Genomic DNA, 22,029 nt, shown 5'->3' on the forward strand with positions numbered 1-22,029 from the left:
ATAAATGTACATAAGCGCACACACGCACTTACAGTGAGTAGGTAGATATATAATATTAGCCTCTACTTTTAATGGGAGAAAAACGTGTTTTGTGATCCTCCTCTAAAGGGTCAACATTGGGACCACCTAGTCTAGCCCTGAGTTCAAGCGACACGGGAGGGAAAGAGAGAACAGACCTCATACCAGTTGTTCTCTGACCTCTGCACATGGATCCACACCACTTACAACACATGAGCACACACAGTAAGTTTTAAAAGTTAAATAAGCTAAAGTAAGTCAGTTACAAAAAATTAAGGTAGAAGGAAAGATTACTAAGCTATGTCTAATTTTCACCTTCCCATTAAAAAGTCCCAATGTCATGAGTAAGCACTTCTGCAAGTCTATACCCTCCTTCTATAACCAAGTGATTCAAACATCCCATTTGTGACTGAAGAATGCACTATGATGAATGGCATCTGAGTCTCTAAGACTGAATAGGTAAGTGATATTACAAGCTTTAGACATTTAATGATTAATACAAAATATAATTTGAATTTCTTAAACATCTTAAGATACTATGGTTTACTGTTTTCTACATTCAAAGAATAGTCTTAAAACTACTTACATCTGGCTGAATAGCTTTAAACACTGGAACATCCATTAGTGTTATCTGACCCTGAAAGACAAAGGGATTTGGTTTGGTTTGGTTTGAATGGCAATATACAAATAAACAAATAAAATACAAATAAACAAAATTTATTCAAAATAAAATAAAACTTCTACTCCACACTAAATTACTGAATACGTAGCCTTTAAGGACTTAAAAACAATAGAAAATTTAGTCTTTGCACCATTAAATATACCTCTTAGTTATCTCCTCCCTAGGTAAGGAAAGGGGAAATACTTTGGCACTGTCATCCATTAGATGGCTCAGCAGGTCTCTCAGCAAAAGACTGACAACCTGAGTTCAATCACTGGTCTCCACATGGCAGAGGCAAAGAACCAACTGTAAAGTTGCCTTCTGGCCTGTACATATGCACTATGGTGTATGAACCCCTTTCTCACACACATAAACTAATGCATGCAATAAAAAACTATTAAGGGCTGGAGAGATGGCTCAGCGGTTGAGAGCACTGACTGCTCTTCCAGAGGTCCTGAATTCAACTCCCAGCAACCACATGGTGGCTCACGACCATCTGTAATGGGATCCGATGCCATCTTCTGGTGTGTCTGAAGACAGCTACAGTGTACTCACATTATTTAAAAAATAAATCAATTCTTTAAAAAACAAAACCAGCCAGGCACTGGTGGTGCACGCCTTTAATACCAGCACTTGGGAGGCAGAGGCAGGTGGATTTCTGAGTTCAAGGCCAGCCTGGTCTATAGAGTGAGTTCCAGGACAGCCAGGGCTACACAGAGAAACCCTGTCTTGAAAAACAAAAACAACAACAAAAAACCCAAACCAACCAACCAAACCTGTTAAGAGGAGAAATCAGGGAAAGGTAACACATACTCCAAACAAGAAAACTTTACTCTTGGAATGTAAGAGTGGTTTGAGACCAAAAAAGCAATGTATTCAATTAATAAAAAGAGATAAAAAAATCTAAATAAATACTTATGTCAGTTAAAAAGATTTTCTAGATAATTTTATATTACTCATATTCAATGGTTGAAAAAGCAGAGTTCTCAATTTTTAAATTTCAAATTAGTAAAAAAAAAATAGTGAGCATGTTCATAGTTGCTTGGTGAGTCAGCACAGCAGCTATCAAGGTAACAAGCCTTTCACAAGAAAGCTGCCCTCACCCCTCACCCCTCTTGTTCCATTCTTGTGCTATCTCCAACAATTCCTAGATCCAGCTTTAAAAGCCCATCTCCTCATCCTCTGAGGAGGCCACAAAGTTCAATAATGATGATGATGTACATAAATTACATGCAAAAACTGGAAAGCAAGAGACAGAAAGTTTACCGCGTATTCTTCTGGCGTAACCTTAAGAACGTCAAATACCACAGCATCAAAGCTTTTCTTCAGTTCGGAGCCCTTCTCACTCAATGACTCAGAGCTGCTACTTTTCTGACAAGATGGAAGAAAACACAGCCTTAAACATTGTCTCACAACCCGTGCCACAGAAAGTAGATAGGCCTTTATAAACTGAGGAACTCTGGAGTGGACAGGAGAGTTGGCTAGTAAAATGTCTACTACAGAAACATGCAGATCTAACTTGGAATCTCAACACCCATGTAAAATCTAGGTAGTGTGCACTCCTACAACCCCAGGGCTGGACAGTGCACAGAGGTAACAGGATCCATGGAGTTTGCTGGCCAGTCAGAATAGCTAAATTTTAATTAACTCCATGTTCAGTGGTAGGGTCTCTCAAAAATAAGCTGGAGAGTGAATAAAGACACAACTGTATCAACCACTGGTGTGTCCACATGCACATGGGCACACCACATGAACATGCATAAATACATATACTCACATGTACATGCACACACGCATACTTGTACACACAAAACTGAGGAACTAAGAACACTATGTAATAAAAGACAGAAAAGCTGAATAGAGCATGCTGCTTAGTTAGAGAAATGTTAATATAAAGCCAGAAATTTTGAAAGCTAATGTTGAGTTTGTATTTTTTGAGTTCCTATGTAAGTCACTCCTTTGCATGTCTCTTTAAACACACATTCTGATTTTACGTAGTTCTAACAGATAAAGAAAACAGTGCACATGCATAGTTATGCATCACTTAGCAATTCTCATACTGTCAAAGTGTGGTGAAACAATCTTGTCAATTATTAATATCACAGCTTACTCACACAATCTACAATGGCTATAACATGATCATGGCACCATCATTACACACGAAGTTGCTGTTGACCAAAATCCCATCATGCAAGGCATGACTATATAGCTTGTAAAACGAGCAGAAATAGAAAATACTCTTGTAACATATATCAGAAGAAAATATAGAGAATGCCATTTATTAAATAATGGCATAAGCCATTGTATTTGTTAATATATGTTGCTGGTCGGTCCTGGTTGACTTACTACCTCCATCAGACTGGCCTGTGGGCACGTCTGTGGAGCATCTTCCTGACTGCTAACTGACATGAGAGGGCCCAGTCACTGAGGAAGGCACCACCCCTAGGCAGATGGAGCTGGGCTGTAAGAAAGCTGGGAGAGTAACTAGGAACGAGCCAGTACGCAGCTTTCCTCCAAGGAATCTACTTTAGCTCCTGCCTCCAGTTTTCCTCCTTGAGTTCCTGCCCAACTTCACTCCGCCTGTAAACTGAAATAAGCCCTTTCCTCCCCTGCTGCTTTTGGTCACACTGTTTATCTACCACCCCAAGAGAAGACAACGGGCAACAAAACTGGTATCATTAGGGTAGGGCTGTTGCTGTGACAGACCTGACCATGTTGATTTAGGGAAGGATTTTGGATCTTTGGGCTAGAAAAGCCACTGAATACTCAGAACTTAAAGGGATGTTCTACAGGAGCTTAGATGGTAAGAATACTGGGGGAAAAAAAACCAAAAAACAAAAACAAAAAAACGCAGATAATGGCTGTCAGGCTTGTCAAGTCTGACCAAAGCATAGACTATCAGGGCATAGAATATTCTGGATTAAGAATCTATGGGATAAACCTGTGCTGAAGAGTAATCTAAGAGTCTAGCATCACTGAGGCAAAACCGTCTGGGGAAAGAGTTCCTTAAGGACCTCACACAGCGAGGTGAAGCTGAGTCTCAAGCTGGAAGCTGAACCCTGTGTAAGAGTGCCCCACATGGTACTGGGGTTGAAGGAAGAAAGAGGATCTGGAGAGTAGCTGAAGCTTTGCACATGGTAGGGCTGGCGTTCCTGCAGAGAATCCAGGAGCAGCCATTATAAAGGTGCAGCCTCAGTTGTAGCGGAACTTTGTTTCTGAGTTGAAGTCCCAGGACCAAAGGGTCTGGGAGAGAACTGTTGGGAGCCGACTTTAGTAGAAAGCGGCTAGATCAACTTTGTAGCCATCTGGAACCATATACCCTGATGAAAGACTTGGTTTTCAAAAGCCTTTAACAGCTGAAGCACACTCTGATAAATATCTTGTTTATCCCACATAGCTTGTTTTGCTGTTTAGTGACCTCAGCTGTATGGTGCACGTGGTAAAGTGTTTTCACCTGTGTTCTCCTGCTTGTGTATATAAATACCTCAGAATTCCCTTCAATAAGAGAGACTTGAGGGAGACTTGAGAAAATAGAAGAGACTGAATCACACCCTGTCTTGTCTCCATTCTTTGCGTCTCTTGCCCCCAGAGCCCCACACTCTCTCTTGACCAGAGCACTAAGCCCCCAAAGCATTGAGGCAAAAGTGTTGAGGCAGAATGTGGGCCTCAACAGAGAACTAAGGTTTGGCACCATGGAGAAGGGCTGGAGCCACTCAAGTGAGGCCTGGAAAAGGCACTAGGGCAGAAAATCCTGGACTGTGTAAGAATGGAGAACGTGAGCTGAGCTCCAGCTGGGTATAGTAACTCACTGCTTTCTCAGGATGTAATGGGACAGGCTGCTCCAAGTTTCTACAGCCCTGACTTCCCCACAGTGACAGACTATAATCTGAAATTTCGAGCCAAATAAACCCTTTCTCCCTAAAAGTAGCTTTTGTACAGATATTTTATCACAGCAGCAGGAAATGAAGATAGAAAACAGTACTACAGTGGGTTTGATGCTGTGATAAATGTGACCACGTGGTGTTTGGGACTTTGTAACTGTTTTGTAGGAGGAATGTAAAGAGTTTGGAACTTTGGCCTGGAAAAGCTATTGAACACTGTCACCAGAACTAAGTGGGCTGTTCTAAAGGATGCCAATTAGAGAAGAACACTGAGAGAAACAAAGAGAGTGGAGGCCCGGACCATGAGGCTTCGGAAAGGAACAAGCGCTCCTTGGAATCTGGACTAGGAGTGTGTAGGATATTTTGGCAATGAATATGACTGTATTCTATGTCCTGACATCTTGAATAATGCTCAATTTAAAGATAATGAACTTATTTGACAAATCCAAATCCGTGGCCTAAAAGCCACAGACGGTACTAAGGAAGAAGTCAGTTGGTTAAGTATTTTATCCAAAAACTTAGCACCTTTAAGGAAATCTGCATTGTTAACAAATCTAAAGCTTTTAAAATGAAGTAGAGAATACATGTTTTTAATTGTATTGTCTTGCCACAGTAGAACTATTTAAAACATAGACCTTGTTGACCTTACTTGTCATATAGAAAGTATATTAGCCTGAAGCCTAACATAATTCACTTACTTTTAGAAGAAACAAATTATTATCCATGTAAAAGGATCTGTTTTATCTGATAAATATTTGTATAGTGCTTCCAGTGAATTACAGCAGGTGTCTCTGGATACAGTTACAAATACACTAACTACAGACACATGAGACATTTAAAAAATATATGGTTATAAAATAACAAGTAAACATACAAACAATCTGTCTCAGGGAAGAAAAACTTTGAACAATTTTATATGATTTGGTTTTTAAAGTTCCAGTTTCAAAAATAACTCCCATCTGTTTATAGAAAAAGGATTTGTTAAAAATACAGTACTTGAAATATATTTTGAAAGACAAAATTTCTTTTCTATGTGGAAGAAAAGGAAACACAGGAAGAAAACCCCCATGTATAAAAGCTGACTCAGGAAACTTGTAACAGAAGGGGAAATGCCAACTGCTTAGGAAACATCAACAGAAGTGACATTCTCTGAACAAATGTTAAATTTCAAACAGTACAAATGGGAATTAAGTTCACTAGAAAGAAAATCTGGAGGGCTGGCCAAGATAGCTTGTAGGTTAAGTAGTCATGCTGGCTTAAGGACCTAGCTTGGGTCCTAGGACCCAAAGCAAATAGCAGTCATCCAGTCACTGGGGTCCTGGAGCTGGCTGGCCAGCTAGTCTGGCTGAACTAATGAGCTCAGGGTTCAGTGAAAGATCCTATACTGGTCAGCTTTTATTGTCCAACTTGACAAAAATGAGAATCATCTATGAAGTGGGAACCTCAAGGAAGTACCATACTGGATATGTGGGCATGTCAGTGCAGAATTGTCTTGACTGATGACTTATGGGGGAGAGCCCATCCCTAGACAGGTGGGCCTGGGCTGTCTGAGAAAGCAAACTAAGCTAGGCCATGGAGAGCAAGCCAGGAAGCAGCACGTGCACACACCACGTAACAACTCCTAAAACGAAAGAATACTAATTACTACTGAATTTTAGTTAAATGAATCAGGAAAAAACAAACGGAAAACTTGGGGCAGGCACGGCAGCACATGGCTATAACCCAAGCATTTGGAAGGTAAGAGGCAGGAAGAACCTTGACTACACACTGGGCTTGAAGTGAGCCTGGGCTCCATAAGATGTGGCATTTTTAAATAAAACATTCTTGAATATATTTCACCTCTTCAGTAAGGGCAAGATCTATGACTTGCTTCTTCTAATGAAGAAAATATGCAAAAAAGGGAGGGTCTGACTTCCATGATTACATCACATAAGATTATAATTTTGAGCTTGCTGACAAAGTCTGTTGTGACAAAAGGGTGTGGTGCCCAAAGCCACTCAAATAAACAAACAACAGCAAAAATCTATCTTTACACAGGAAGCTATGAAACTGTCCTGCTATTCACAGACATCAGGAAAGGGGTTGTCAGGCTCGTTGGTTAAGACTATTAAAGGTTAATACAGTCAGGGGATTGGGGAATTAAACAGTATTCTCTTCTACCACTGTAAGAAAAACAAAAAAGTAAGAAATACTAAAATTTTTAAGGAAAGTACTTGATATCTGTATGCAAAGCAATAAGATAAAATGATGAGAAAAAATAAAGTCACAACACATGAATGCAAGAACTGACTTCCTCCTTCCGTCTTAACATCCATTTCAACTCTAAACTACATCAGCCATGCAAACCATTGCCTCCCAAATGATAGTTCTGCTCTCCAACAGTATAAAGTCAAGGTCTTGAAGGTACTTGTGTGACAGAATATCCTAGAACAGCTTCTTTAAATACTAATCCCAATAAAGAATTGTAAGCAATCATTATTTATTATTACTTTCAAGTATCTTAAGTAGATAAAATACCTGTATGATGCAATTAACATGTGAATGACAAAATTTAGTTTTGTTTTGTTTTTGTTTTTGTTTTTTTAAAAGCGTCAGGCATGTCCTATAGTGCTAGCACGGGAGAGGTTGAAAAAGACAGATTGCTGTGAGTAGGTCAGTGCAGTCTACAAAGTGACATCTAGGCCAGCCAAGGTTATACCATGAGATTGTTTCAGAACAAATTAATAAATACAAACCCTTCGAAATAGCTCTGTGAGTAAGAGAGCTTGCTCTCTAAGCATGAGGTCCTGAGTGTGAGTGCCCACTGCCCCCACTGTCTCATGGCAGTAAAGCATATGGTGGTAGAAAAAGACACCCAATGTCCTGCTGCAGTCTCCACATGCACACACCCAGGCACGTGAGCTTGTGCACTCATATGCATACACCACACACAGACAAATAATAGTTCTCAGAAAAATACATACTGTATATTCTTCTTGGATTATGAAGAATACCGTTTAAACATAAATACATATGTATGTATATACAACATGAAAGGAGCAGGGTACAGTAAGTGAGAGAGTGAGATATCTGTAGAGAAGAGAGAGCTGCACAGTGGGGACCCACACCTTCAGTCCCAGCACTTGGAAGGCTGAGGCAGGCAGATCTCAAGTTCAAGACCAACCAGGTCTACAGACCAAGTTCGAGGACAGCCAGGGCTAAACAAAGAAACCCTGCCTCAACAAGAGAGACAATAAAACCTATTATTCTGTCTGATGACTAAGAAAGAGTAGTTGAAGACAAGCTGCAGAAGTGGCCTAGTCCTTTGCTCAAATTGATCTTAAAATGTAACCAAATGTAACCTTTAGAAATTTAGAAAACAGGGTAAGAAACTTTATAATAAGGGTGCTATGTCTCACCTCGGAAATAGTAGCTGCGATATTAACATTGCTGGCCTGCCCGTTCATCAGGTCCATGCTTTCCTCATCAGCCCCTGAGCCTATAGTAACAGCAACAGAGGTCTGATTACTTCATGTCCAAGGCCACAGATACATCATTCCTGTTGGAAAAAACAAAGAAGAAATTAAAATGTGTGTCTTTCTCTAAGTTCACGAAAACAGCCATGCCACTGGCGCACTGGGGAAAGGCTGTGACTTCTTAGGTCTTCATTTTAGCCAAGCCATGGTGTTCCAAGGATCAGAATTACAATGGTGTCAGTACTACCATTACAAGTCTTTGTAAGTGAAATAAAAGTATTACTTCCCTCACTAAGTGGTACCATGAGGGAAAGAGTCAGACTGCATAGTATTTTTAGTTTAAACTAAATAACAAGTATTTAAAAGCAAAGTAATATATCCCCCAGTTCGGTTTTCAAGATTTAGATGCAACCTCTAGATTAACAATGCAGAAGAGACTTGTCATTATTATTCCTCTACCAAGATACCACTAACACTTAAAAATAGTACAGGACATGTCACAAAAGAACAATCCATGACACGTTCATTTGTGTAGGGAATTAAGGCTTGATGAATAGTCTTAATCCATTATCCCAGTAATAACACCAGTTAAGAGAAAATACTGTACTCATGATCTAACAAGAAATGCCATTACTATTCCCCTCCAGCACAGACAACAACCTCAGGGGCAGCAGCAGACAGGTGATCGTGACTCAAGACATCTAAGATGTTAGCCAGGCCGGGCAGTGGTGGCTCATGCCTTTAATCCCAGCATTTGGGAGGCAGAGGCAGGCGGATTTCTGAATTCGAGGCCAGCCTGGTCTACAGAGTGAGTTCTAGGACAGCCAGGGCTACACAGAGAAACCCTGTCTCAAAAAACAAAACAAAACAAAAAGATGCTAGCCGGGCATTCTTTCCATTAACACCATTATTTCTTTCTACCTTACTAAAATCACAATGTTCACTTGAGATTTTACTGTCTTTCCTAAATAACAGTATAATTTCTTTTTTCCTGTAAAATAACAGGGTAAACAGACTTTAAGTCCATTTCCAAATTTAAATACCTATTTTTACCATAAAAGAAGCTGTGCAGGACTTCTGTAGTCACTGACCATTACCTTCCCATCACATCACTTAGATCAAATGCTAGGACCTACAGCCGGCAGGCAGGCTCAGACTTCCAGGGCCCCGATTCTACAATCTTTATATATCAATCTAATTGTGAGTGGTACACTGGGCAGACTTAGCCCACAGCCAATCCTGGCCTCAGACATGTTCCTGAGTCATGGAGCAGACATGGCTATGGCAAGTGCTAGGAAAGTAGCTTTGACTGGAGCAAGCATTGCTAAGTATGTCTGCTGAGTGCACTCTACGTCATGTGTCTGAACCAACAGCCATAAAACGTTTCCTCCAAAACATCAACAATGTTTATGCCACCTCAGCATCCTTCTCTATGTGGACTCTTGAATATATTATACATAATGTTATATCCTATTGTATGTGATATTCTGGTATTTTCTTTTTTTATCTAATTGATTCTGTTAAATAAAAGTAACAGATTCTGTTAAATAAAAGTATACAAATCACAAAAAAAGGAGAAAGAAACTGTAAATTAGGTAATCTACACTATTTACCATACAAACTAGAATGTTTAAGTCTAAACTGTCCATGATACTCTATCAAGTCTATTATTCCCTTTCTCTACAAAGCTCAGGCTCTGCTGGACCTAGTCGTACAAGCCTGCAATCTCCACTAGGCAGCAGTCTGAGGCAGGATGATCACAGCTCAAGGGCAGACCAGACAACACAGACCATACAGCTCCGTAGGAAAATGCGTGAGTCCAAGGATCTAGGTTCAATTCCCAGTACAGACTCCCCTCCAACACCCAAAGAAATCACGAGCTCTGAAACAAGACTGCTTATAGACTGCATACAAACACAGCAAGCCAACTTTTCTGTCCTGTCTCCTGATGTGTAAAATGGGCAACATTGAGTATCTACTTCACAGAGCTGTGGCGAAGAGCTAAGATGCACTTACACATGGTAACTATGTTACCGTAACAATGCAATGAGGATTCTAATTTTTTCATTATCTACTTAACGAACATAAGGTTTAAATGTAATAGTCTTCTAAATAAAGAAAAAAAGGACAAAAACTGTTTAAATACACTGCTGGCAATCAGAGTATCATGAAAATCCTAACACGGAAGGAATAAGAATGTTCCTCAGATGGACCAAAACATGCTTCTGGGGTTTCAAAAGCTTCAAAATTATAACTGCTGACAGCAGCTTTCAAGCACATGTTAAATTATCTTCATTTCTTCAGATTAGCCTTAGTACTTTTGAGGAACAAAACATCATTCTACAATTTTTTAAATAAATACATTTGAATTAACAGGATTTTGGAACCATTTACAGAATCAGTATGGAAATGAATAGCATGAAACTTCCTTCTAGCCCACACTATCTCACCACAAGGGTCACAAACCACTGCTAGGACAAGGCTGACTCTTGCCTGCTATCTAAAAGAACAGTTTGTGCTGGGTGTGGTGAGCCACATCTGTAACCCTGACCCTAGCAGGCAAAGGTCAGAGGTCGAAAGCCCAAGACCAGCCTAGGCTACACAGAAAGTTCCAGGTCAGCCTGGGCTACAAATGAGACCCAATCTTAAACAAGGTAAGTATTTTAAAACCTAGCTTTATAATGAATCATACATTAATACAATTCAATCAGGTTTTCTCTGGCTGCTTTCAATTATACTCCTGGGGTAGAGGGAGGTAGTTTTGAAACCTCACCTTATTCTGCAAACCAGAGTGCTCTAGAACTTATTAGAGACTAAGCTGATCTCTAATATTTTCTGCCAGTTGCACTCATTTTGTAATGAAATGTTTTCAAATGATTTCTTATACTGTGACACATAACAAGAATCCATAAATCTAGAGAGCCCCCTAGTGATAAGAAAAAGAGCACTTGAATCAGATTTTCTTTGCTTGCTTCCAATCTGTGTGTGTGTGTTTGTGTGTGTTTTAAACTAACCGTAGTAACTTAGGCTGGCCACAAATCCATGGTAATCCTCTTGCCTCACGCCTGGTTTTGCTAGTTTTTGTCATTAAAATATTTCATGAGTTATATTAAAATCCATTATGTGGGAAACTAAAAAAAAAAATCATGTTTTTTATACGCATCTCAAGACAAATTAAATGAGACAAATATATACTGTAGTTTACTTCGTCTTCCCAGGAATATGAAGTGGCAATCTCATCATGACTACAATATCACAGTAACTGTTTTCTTAGTTAAGTTCACTACCTTCAACTTCTTGTCTTTTCTACTTCTGAAGACACTTATTCCAGCTGTCTACTGGTTTCTTTCAAACAAGCAGTATCAGCCCTTAGACAGGAAACCTTGAAATGTTTAGTCTTCGATTCTTGTTTCAGTTCACAAACTAGATCATCAAACTGCACACAATCAACCACTTAGCCTTCAAAGTGACCATCTTTCAAGGGTTCTTCTAATACCAAACAAATTATTATTTTTTCTCTTAATAATCAAACAAGGGATAAAAGCTAACAAAAAATTCCCTATCAACTGATCCGAGTGCACAGCTGCATATTATTGCCTTTGCATGCAACTAGACTTTCTTTCCTTTAGCACTCGAGTCTATGAATACACCCTTCTCTGTGGGGAACACTAGACTGTGATAGTCCCAGTAGGGAACATGACTTGCAGAGACTCACTGCCAGGGCCAGATGTCATTGCTAGGTTTGCCAGACCCACTGTGCTGTGACTTCTTGAATCATTGGCTTCAGTCCTTCTGACTAGGGAAGCCTCTAGACTTGAATCACACAGTTTCTGTTGTGTCTCCATCTCTACTCCAGCTGCAGTTACACAGTGTTCTAGTTTGAAGTTTATACAGAAAACTTTCAGTTTGTACTGTTGTTTCTATTCTTCAACACCACTAACAGTCAGCCTCACCCCGCTTCATGTAGATAATCATAAATGTATACTATTCAGTATCTAACTAGAATATTGAGTGTCTATGAATTGGACCAAAATGTGGGTGGTTCTTTTCACAGAATCATCTACCGTCATGGTGACTGCTTTGCAGCAGCAGCAGCAGCAGCAGCAGCAGCAGCAGCAGCATTTACATTATCTTCATGAAAGTCAGCAAGTCCCATGATTCCCAGTTTGACTCAAACACTGTTAGGCCATCTGGAGTCGAGCAAACTGCTTTCAGCTTTTAATGGAATTGATATAAAATGGTATCCCATAATTTAAAAATACTGTATTTGCTTCAGGAAAAAGAAGCCTTACACTGTAAATATTCAAATGGATCATTCATTACAAGTAAGAAATACAAGCCTGGCACATGTGAGAGCTCAGCGTGAAAAGGCACTAGTCACACAAGCCTTCAACACAGACAGACAGTGGAAACAAAATCTGATCGAGGAACATATAATATGTAACAGTCAAACAAAAGCCCACTGGCTGACTCAATACGGAGGAAGCACCAGCAGTTCTGTGAGCACACAACCTACTGTAAACTGAAGGGAGCAACAGTGATTGCAATTACCTGTCACGAAAACTACCAGATAGAGCCTACGTAGCAGAAAGGACTGAAATCAGTGGCCTTCCAAGAAGGAAGGCAGAAGGAGAAATAAGAATTTAAAACAAAATTAATATTCACTACAGACGCATCATATCATACCAAACTCTACTCAAGAGGGAATTCATGAGGTCAACAAACAGGAAAGTAACGCACAAAGCACTGTCCAGGTGGGGACACCATGTAAGAAGTAAAAAACAAAGTAAACCCTAGCATCCTGAGAGCAGATCCAATGATGAAAGAAGGCAAGGCTGAAGACAAAGGCTCAAGAGTTTCCAGAACTCATAAGATGGGAGGGACTCTTACTTGGGGCCACCCTTAAACAGAAAGAACCATATTTTTCAGGTACTACTTTAAAATGGCAAATAATTCTTTTAAAAGCAAGTGAATTAAAAAGCAAATTACTTATGTAGGAACAACAACAAATCCCTCAAGATTTCACATCACCACCAACAAGTAAGAGCTTCAAAGTGCTCAGAGAAAACAGCCATCAACTTAGAAATCTAGCCCAGCTAAGGAGCTGGCTCAGCAGTTAGGAGCCCACACTGCTCTTGCAGAGGTGCCCAGCACCCTCCGTGAACAGTGCCCACACCTCCACCTACAACTGCCACCGTCCGTCATCTGCACTCACACACATGCACACACACAACTACAAACAACTATTTTTTAAGAGAAGGAGAACAAGGTTTGGGGATCGCTAGCAAGAGCTCTTGCTACCAAGCACAAGGTCTTGAGTGTAGTTCTCAGCTGGGGCAGAGGTGGGGTAGGGAACGATAAAAACATTCAAACATTCAAAGGATGAGTGTACCACAAAATACTTCAAAGAGTAAGAAAACATGAAAAACTATTTCCTGTTTAAGCTGACACCAACTGGAAGAAAACTTCGGACTAGAAATAACTATTTTAACCATGATTAAGATTATTAATATTTTTGGAGCTTTGCCAAAGAGTTTTAGCAGTTCATAATTAACTCCTAATACTATCCTTTTCATGAACAGTATTCTGCTTTTCTAAAGGCTAAGCAACTGTTTTCATACAAAGTCTGGTCAGACATCTTATACACTGAATACAACAATATAATGTACAACAACGAGGCTAAGGGGTGCTTTCTACCAGGAGGCCATGCACTCAGTATCTTATCCTTAAAATACCCACTCAATCTCTGAGGTAGTCTAGTTTTTTTAATTATTTATTTTATTGTGAGAGTATAAATACACACTTCCCTTTCCTCTCCTTAAGCCCCTCCACACCCCTCCTTACTCTCCTCCAAACTGACAGCCTCTTCATTATTTTTACTATATAGATATATGTATGTCTATACATAAATACAACCTGTTGAGTCTGTTTAATATAACTTGCATGTATGTTTCCAGGGCTGACCATGTGGTATTGGATAACTAATTTGTCCTTATATCTACAAAAAGGTTTAGTCCTCATCTTGCATCAAGAAAACTTCTCTTTGCAACAAATGGAGACCATGACAGAATACAACAACTAATCAAAATTGTGGAACCCAGTCCCATTGGAAACATCTGAAACACAACTTCAGCACGAGGAACTTGTGGAAGGGGGGGCAGGGAGTTTGCCATGTCAGAGTTTATCTCCTAGGAAATGTCCGAGTCTCACCAGTACAACAAGGACACAACAGGCATGCTGAAGTGAAGGGGAAAGGGGAGCACACGAGGCCTCGGCTCTAAACAAACAACTACGAAAGGCAACTAAGGAGTGAGGTGGGGGGCAGGCTTCCCCATGCAAGAATACACTAAGTGGTTATCCAAACCCATTTTAAAGAGCGCTAACAGCTTGACCAAGTTTACAATGTTGAGATGGATGGCCTAAACAGAGGGAGGAAAAAAGAAAAAAGGGCAGATGAAGGGGAACCTAAAAGTTTGCTCCTACTCTGATCAAACTTAAATATGGCTAGGAATGAAAGTAGCAAAAACCATAAACTACTGTATTGTGATTCAGTTTCAATAATCAGATGACTGCTATTAAAAGTAGGTATCTAAGATTATGACGGAAGACAAGCTGAAGAGTAAGAGGAAATCAAAACCATGATGAAATAGTAGAAACAATACAAACACACAAATTTAAAAGAAAGGCATTATGAAGAAAAGATGACACAGAACCCTGGCCTGCCACACATGAAGAATCTCTGATGAGCTCTAGGCAGGCTCAAAGCAGCAAGACTGTACAAGTCTCACAGTCAAGCAGAGAAGTGTAGGCTGCAGAGAGACGTACTGGGAATCATTAACAGTTTCTGTAAGGAAGTGACCTTAGGAAACTGGTGCCTGTCTTTAAGACAAAATTGACCTGCAAGTCCTTTCCCATTAATGTTCCGCAATCTCTTCAGGACCCTCCTTTAGATGCTTGTTGTACAAATCATGCATGTTCACACTCTGCCAAGCATGTTCACACTCCGCCATGCATGTTCACACTCTAACCTTTTGACTCCAGTCTTCCTCATATATTATCACTCCACCTAACTCAGAATTCTTGGTCACACAGAAAACACAGTCTCTAACAGATAATATCAAAAAGAAAAAAAATATAACTTACCTGTATCCATGAATAATTCACACTGCCCTCCTTGCTTAAGGGTCAAATAAAATGGTAAAAACAGTGTAAAAACAGGGACTATGAAGTTTCAATTATAGGTCTAACCAAGTATATTTTACTGGGCAAATTATTTACTTAGGGAAAGAGGAGATGAATTTACATATTTAATAAGAACACTAAGTCTTCAGTATGTCATATGTCTACACAATTCTAAATGGCTGGCTTTAGTGATGATCCCTTAAGGATGCTAACCTCTAATGTTGACAACTGACTTCGACATGCCAGCTAAACCTCCTTCAGCTCTAACGCTTGAGGACTAGAAATGATTCAAATTTCAGAGTTTCTCAAATTTTGGAATACTTATGCAGATGATACCAGTTGAATAACTTTAAAAGTTTCCTACTTTGAAGTGTTTCAAATCTTCTAAGGATACTGAGTATCTATAAATTAACCATGTTATCAGCTTATTCAAATATATAAAATGTATTCTCAGTTCAGGACTAAAAGGTCACTTATCCTTGGCATGAAATGTAAAAATATAAGCTGTACTTAAGTCTAAATCTGAGAGTAGCAAGAATTTCAAACAATGGTGGTAGTTCTCATAGATGTGAGCACACTCTGAAACTGTGAGAGAGCAAGTTCTGGACAGGATCCCATTGCTTGAAGCCAACCATAATGACAGGGTTAGCAATTTCACACACCACCCAAGAAGCAAAAAGGGGAAACGCTGGTAAAGTTAAATGAATCTACTACATGTTTAGAGTATCATGTCAGAACAATTAAATAAACCATTTCCCAGAAAGCTTTACTCACTCACTAAATGGTTGTTTAAGTTAAAACATCTATGTATACTTTATATTTGTTTCCAATGCTCAAAGTCTGAGAAAGGAGGTTTTCAAAACTAAGTCAGCATATTAAACTAGAAGGAAGGAGACAAAGATAGCAGGAAAGTGCTTTTTTACCCTGTAGCCATTTAGCACCTGAGCTGAAGTAGAGCACATGGTACTAAAGGCAAAACATTGGAACACTGGTCCATCACCAGCGTCTGGGCACACTGGTCCATCACCAGTGTGGAGGCACAGTAATTCATCACCAGCATGGGGCACACGCCCATAAATACCCCCCTCCAACACACATACTTGTAATTTAAAATAACAAAAGATTTCTTTTAAAAAGTATACAGACTGAGCAGTTTGCATCTGTGTGTTTATATAATTTATATGTAATATTATGTAATTATATATATCAGCTATTACTGGGGGGGAAAGCCATAAATATAAAAGAGTAAGAAGGGATATATAGGATGGAGAAAAAGGAAGGGAAAATAATACAATTACAATATCAAAAATAAAAGAAATAAATTTTAAAAAGAATTTTAACCTCTACTATACCAAAATATGCACATAGGTTAACTATAAATATATATGCTCTAAACATTGTTTTACTATGTAGTTTTGCTGGGAATTTATACATTCTGGCCAGATTCTGTACTCAAGACTGGCTCTTAGAAGTCCACTTAACTCATAATACTATGTACTTGGTTTTTTTTTTTTAAGCATACTTATATAATACTAGCAATCAAAGCATGAAAACAACCCCATCCTAAGTAGATTTAAATGTCTAGCAAAAGTGTGCTGCTGCGGAATCCTGAGGGAACATAATGGCGTGGGAGGAACGCTGAATTACCATCAGCTCTCCTAGGTCTCCAGCTTGCTAACTGTGAACGAGTCTTGGGACTTCAGTCTCTCTGACTACAGGGCAAACTCCTTAATGTGTACACATGTATACATGTTATGCATATATGTGTAAAATGTATTAAAATAGCTCTTCATACCTATAAGAAATCTTCTATTAAAATATATAAATAATAATTTTAAAGGGATATATACACACATGTGTGTGTATGTGTATATATGTATGTATGTATGTATGCATGATGCATGCATACATGCATGTATCCACCCATCTATCTATCTTCTTGGTTGTTTCTGTGGAGAATCCTGGTATGCTATCTTATAATTTCACTTCTAGTTTGAAACTATTTCCAAATATATAATATGAAAGGAAATTAAATTTTCCTGAACTACGAAACTCTTCACCTTGAAAAATTCAGTTATCTAAGCAAGCTACATGTCTAGTAAAAGCACAGCTCTGACCAACAGAGGGCGACAGAGGTCACTTGTTCAGTAACATGACCAGCAGCCAGGATGTGCTCAGGAATGGCTTGTCTGGACTGAGTTACATATATACAAGTATCTTTGCCTGAAGCTAAAGGAAAGAACAGAGATGAATATTACTGAAAAGGTAAAGGTACTTTAAAGATCTCAACTCGGGTTATATTTCAAATCCCAGATCTTTCTGTATTTTGATGCCCCCTCATTCCTAGGCATGCTCCTCAACCCTTCTCCTGTTCCCCATGGAGAATCAAGGCTACAAAAACTTGCTGTAAAGTGATGAGTGAATATCGTAGCTTTCAAATGTGTTGCAATGACAGGAAGAGAAAGAAAGAAAACAGTAAAACATATTTGCAAACCATTCCATTTCTCAGATTTGAATTCTCAGATTTATGTGAGAGAGCACCAACCCAATGTTGAGATCATGTACTCCGATCTATTATCACCGGTTAAGGACAGAGATGGGTTTTAATTGCACATCTATTTGCTAATCCTTGGCCCTCTCTGCACAGCCAGACTATCTTTCCTTACCAATCCTTTCTCATATGCTCAACTACTGCGATAATGACAGTGTGGCCAGAGATGAATAACTAGTCAGTCTGTTTGTCTCTATCTCGCTCTCTTTTGATGGCAGTTTATTACAAGAACAAATAATACAGTTCATAGTATAAACAAAGGGTAAGAGAGGCAAAACACCTCTTTCTACTGGAAGACTGACAACAGTCGGAATGTAACAGAGCAAAATTCAAGAAAGAAATTCGAAGTATGAGGACAGTGTGGAGACATGGATATAAATGGTGATCACAGAGTCTGTCACAGAGACAGAGGCCTGGACTTTACCCTGCCCACCCCAGTAAGGATGAGTTCTTATAAATGCACTGCTAACTGACAAGATCACAAATTTGACTTAGAAAGTTAAAATACACAGATAAAGGGACTGAGAACACTGTCAGTCACTCCAACAAGTGGATACCTTTATGATGACTTCAAGTACAATAAACCCTTGATACTATGAGGAATCTGTCCCAAAACACCTTGAAAGATCCCACCTTTGAAAATGTTTTAATGGCACACAAAGCATTAAGGTATAATTAATTTTCTTTTTAGTCTTACAAACAGTTAATGATTCTAAGAAGTCTGAAATGACACATATTTACTTCTAGATTTCTTTACATTATCAATTACCTCCAACAAAGGTTACTACACAACATAACATATTAATAAATCATACTGGAATGTGCCTTACTGGATTCAAATCTCTTCTCAGCACAAAACTATAAATTACCACGTGTTATACTCTCCTAGTCCTTAACAGTATGGTGAAAACCACAGCCTCGATACGTGAAAGCTGGAGATGTATTCCACCAGTGTCTAACTGGCCAAACGAACCACACTCTCTATGTTAAACGTCCCATTCACTAAGAGTGGGTGGTTGTTTCTTTGCTGTACTGGGAGTAAACTTGTAACATCAGGTGCACAATACGAGCACTCGGCCACCGAGCTACAGCTAAAGCCCTCCACTAATTTGAAATTATCAAACTGGGTGTGTTGGCACATGCCTATAATCCCAGTATGTGAGAGACAGGGCAGGAGACAAGAGCTAGTCTTGGCTATGTAATAAGGTCAAGTATGAAACCCTGTCTCAAAAAAGAAAGGAAAAGGGGGGGAGGGGGGAGAAGTGCCTGGATTGTAAAATAAATGTGGCTTCTATGGGTCCAGATTCAACCAGCTATAAAATATGAGGAAGAACTGCACTGGACATGCATAATCTTTATCATTCCCTAAACAATATACTGTCACTGTTTTATATAGCATTTACATTGGGTTATACATTGTAGATAATCTGGAGCTTAGGAAGATGTGCACAGCTGTATGAAAATACTGTAGCATTTTATTTTATTTTACTGATAGCCTTCCCATGTTGCCAGGCTGACCCTGAATTTACAATCTTTTCATCTGTACTTTTTATTCTGAGATTATAGGCCTGCCTATATCATCGTGCCCAGCTACCGCACTATTTAAAATAGAGTACTTGAAGATCTGCAGATTTTGGTAACTAATAATACTAGGGAAGGAATTACTGTCCCTATATAATTTATAGTGTGTGTGTGTGTGTGTGTGTGTGTGTGTGTGTGTGTGCGCGCGCATAAAAAGTAAAGTGGGGTTGCAGGGCCTAGGGGGAGAAGCTCTCAACAGTCTCTTGAAAGTTCCGACTTCTCATCTCCTTCACCTCCTACCAAAGGAAGGCTTCTCTGTCACATTTCATTTGCTACAACTCCTTCAGATTTGTCTGCCAAAGAGAAAATGTCAGGGTATTCACAGAAAAATCTTGCATCTTAGATGAGTCTTAGCAAGTAGAATCCATGCAGAGATGTGCAGAGTATAAATTTATGCTTAGGGGCCACCCCAGGGTTAGGTCTCAAACCTAGCACAGAAGTGCCTACTAGCATAGCAAAGCAGACACTGGCTGCCAGGGTCTCCTAGCATCCCCTAAGCCCCTCCTGGGACAGGGTCCTCCAGGATGGCAAACCCTGCCCCCTACCCTAAACTAATCCAGTCCAGAGGCTGGGGCTGCCCTTCTCCCAGCTGCCCTAACCTATATAACCCAGCCATTTTGGCCATGCCAGTCCTTTAAACCCTTCTCCCCTTTTGGCCTCTTGGTCTCCTGATTCTTCTCTCTCCCTTCCCTCCTCTCCTCGTGGCTCAGATCAGGGTCATGTTCACTCTGGACTCTCCCAGATGTCTGCCTCTGGCTGTGCTCTTCCTCAAATCTACAGCAAACGGTCTCCCCCACCAGGCCTAGGAGCAATCAGTCAGTCACGTCCCCCTTTTCTTTTGCTATCACCCACCAGGAGAAATACTTTTTACAAAGCCTTAAGAATGGATAAAATGGCATGTACAATTCTCTGGAGAGAGGAAAAGCAGGGTGCATATATGTACATAAAAGACACACACAGCAGACCTTAGCAGACTACTGCGAGGCTCCCGCTATGTGAAGAGATATGTGCTCTTCTGTGAGAAAGAACATCCTAACTGAAACATCAGGGAAGAAGCCCCAGGCCACCAGATGGTCCAATATGGTTTTAAAAAAAGTGTACTGAATACATACTTTTTAAAATATTTATGTTCATGGATATACAGCTATAGGAGGTTTTCTAAAGGGAATAAATTAATAAAAGAAAAATCAGTCAAGAATTGTATCCTGAGTGATGGAAATGATTAGAGAGGGAGCGATGTAATCCATAGTAATTTTATTTTAGAAAGTTACTTTTTTTTGGTTGGTTGGTTGTTTTTTTTTTGTTTTTTTGTTTTTTTTTTTTTTGTTTTTTTTTTGTTTTTGTTTTTCGAGACAGGGTTTCTCTGTGTAGCCCTGGCTGTCCTGGAACTCACTCTGTAGACCAGGCTGGCCTCCAACTCAGAAATCCACCTGCCTCTGCCTCCCAAGTGCTGGGATTAAAGGTATGTGTCACCACCGCCCGGCTTTAGAAAGTTACTTAAGCAACATATGTGGCTGATGAGTTAGAGAGGGAACCTTAACGGCAGAGAAAGCAGACAGCTCACTGCCTGTCTCCAAATGTGGAAGGGAAAGCCTAGTTCCAAGACTATTTTCAAAGGTAAACTTGCAGAATTTGCTATCTGCATATAAGCTGTGTGAGAAATGAAGAGGCTTAGGCTGTTTTACCATTCTGCTCCCTAAAGTTTATGCTATTTGCTTACTCCACGTCACTGTCAATAAGAATGAGCACAGTGAAGGAAGAAACTGTTTTCTTCCGTTTGCAATTGTCCACCTCAGGGGAACCAGCCCCAAATACTCACGAGCAAAGAGGAAGTGCTGACAACAGAACCGGAAGTGACAGACCTAAGCCGGTCACAGTTTTGCACAAGAAGCCTCAGTGGAACATTTACCCATGCACAGCCCTTTGTGCTCCCACTCACAGGCCACTGAGTAGTCTGAGGCCCACAACGGTACTGCACCTTTATAGAGTCTGCCACTGCGGGCCTAAGGCAAGGTCTAGGAACAAGCACAGCCGTAATGTGACAGAAGAGAAGAACACGCAAAGCAAAACCAAACACACTATTCTACACATACACCAATCAACCAGCAGCCTCAGGAGCAGCTACAGGCCAGTCTGCAGTAGCGGCAAGCTCCATGGAAGATCCCAATCAAACTGAATTCTCAAACTCCTGGAAGTGACTATCCCTATAAGCAAAGCCTGAGGGCTCGGTGCCTCAACCTCAACCTCAACCATCATCACCGTCCCTAATCTTCCTCTCACCTCTACCTTGCTCTTCTAAATGGGTAAAAGACAATAAATAGTGTGCTGTATATTTCAAACAGCTAGAGCTGTTTGGGTATTTTTACCACAAAGAAATGATAGATAGAACCAGATTTACACAACAAAATGTGTTCATTATTGAAATACCAGGATACCTCAACAAATAGGTAAAAGTTTCTGTTTTTAAAGATCAGTTAAAAATAAACTTTGTAGCTTTTAAATGAAAAAAAAAAGTACTAAGATCTAAGTATTACCATGTAAAACTGCTCAAGTGTCTGATCTGAGAATGGAGGTCTTGGCCTATTTATAAATACTAGCAAAACCCTGACCAATGAGGCCTTTTTGACTTATCACTCTAAATACGAAGTTCATGCTTTATACAGTCACTAATTATTTCAAAACCAAAATTACACCTCAGCC

General features: G+C 39.8%; 1 protein-coding gene across 11 annotated transcripts in view; it reads right to left on the reverse strand.

Annotated features, from left to right (window-relative positions):
* Ralgps2 (Ral GEF with PH domain and SH3 binding motif 2) overlaps positions 1-22,029 on the reverse strand; it is a 131,174-nt gene that overhangs the window by 92,611 nt on the left and 16,534 nt on the right. For 9 of the 11 annotated variants that reach the window (XM_076941410.1, XM_034513681.2, XM_034513679.2 and 6 more), the window contains exons 2-4: positions 7,959-8,098; positions 1,946-2,050; positions 605-655 (exon numbers count right to left, since the gene is read on the reverse strand). In XM_076941410.1, coding sequence (XP_076797525.1) covers positions 605-655; positions 1,946-2,050; positions 7,959-8,015 — 213 coding nt within the window. In that variant the 5' untranslated portion in view covers positions 8,016-8,098. The remainder of the gene's footprint in view (positions 1-604; positions 656-1,945; positions 2,051-7,958; positions 8,099-22,029) is intronic. The other 2 variants (XM_076941416.1, XM_076941417.1) reach the window with 1 other exon arrangement.

This window comes from Arvicanthis niloticus, chromosome 10, assembly GCF_011762505.2.
Source record: "Arvicanthis niloticus isolate mArvNil1 chromosome 10, mArvNil1.pat.X, whole genome shotgun sequence".
In the NCBI taxonomy this organism is placed as follows: Eukaryota; Metazoa; Chordata; class Mammalia; order Rodentia; family Muridae; genus Arvicanthis; species Arvicanthis niloticus.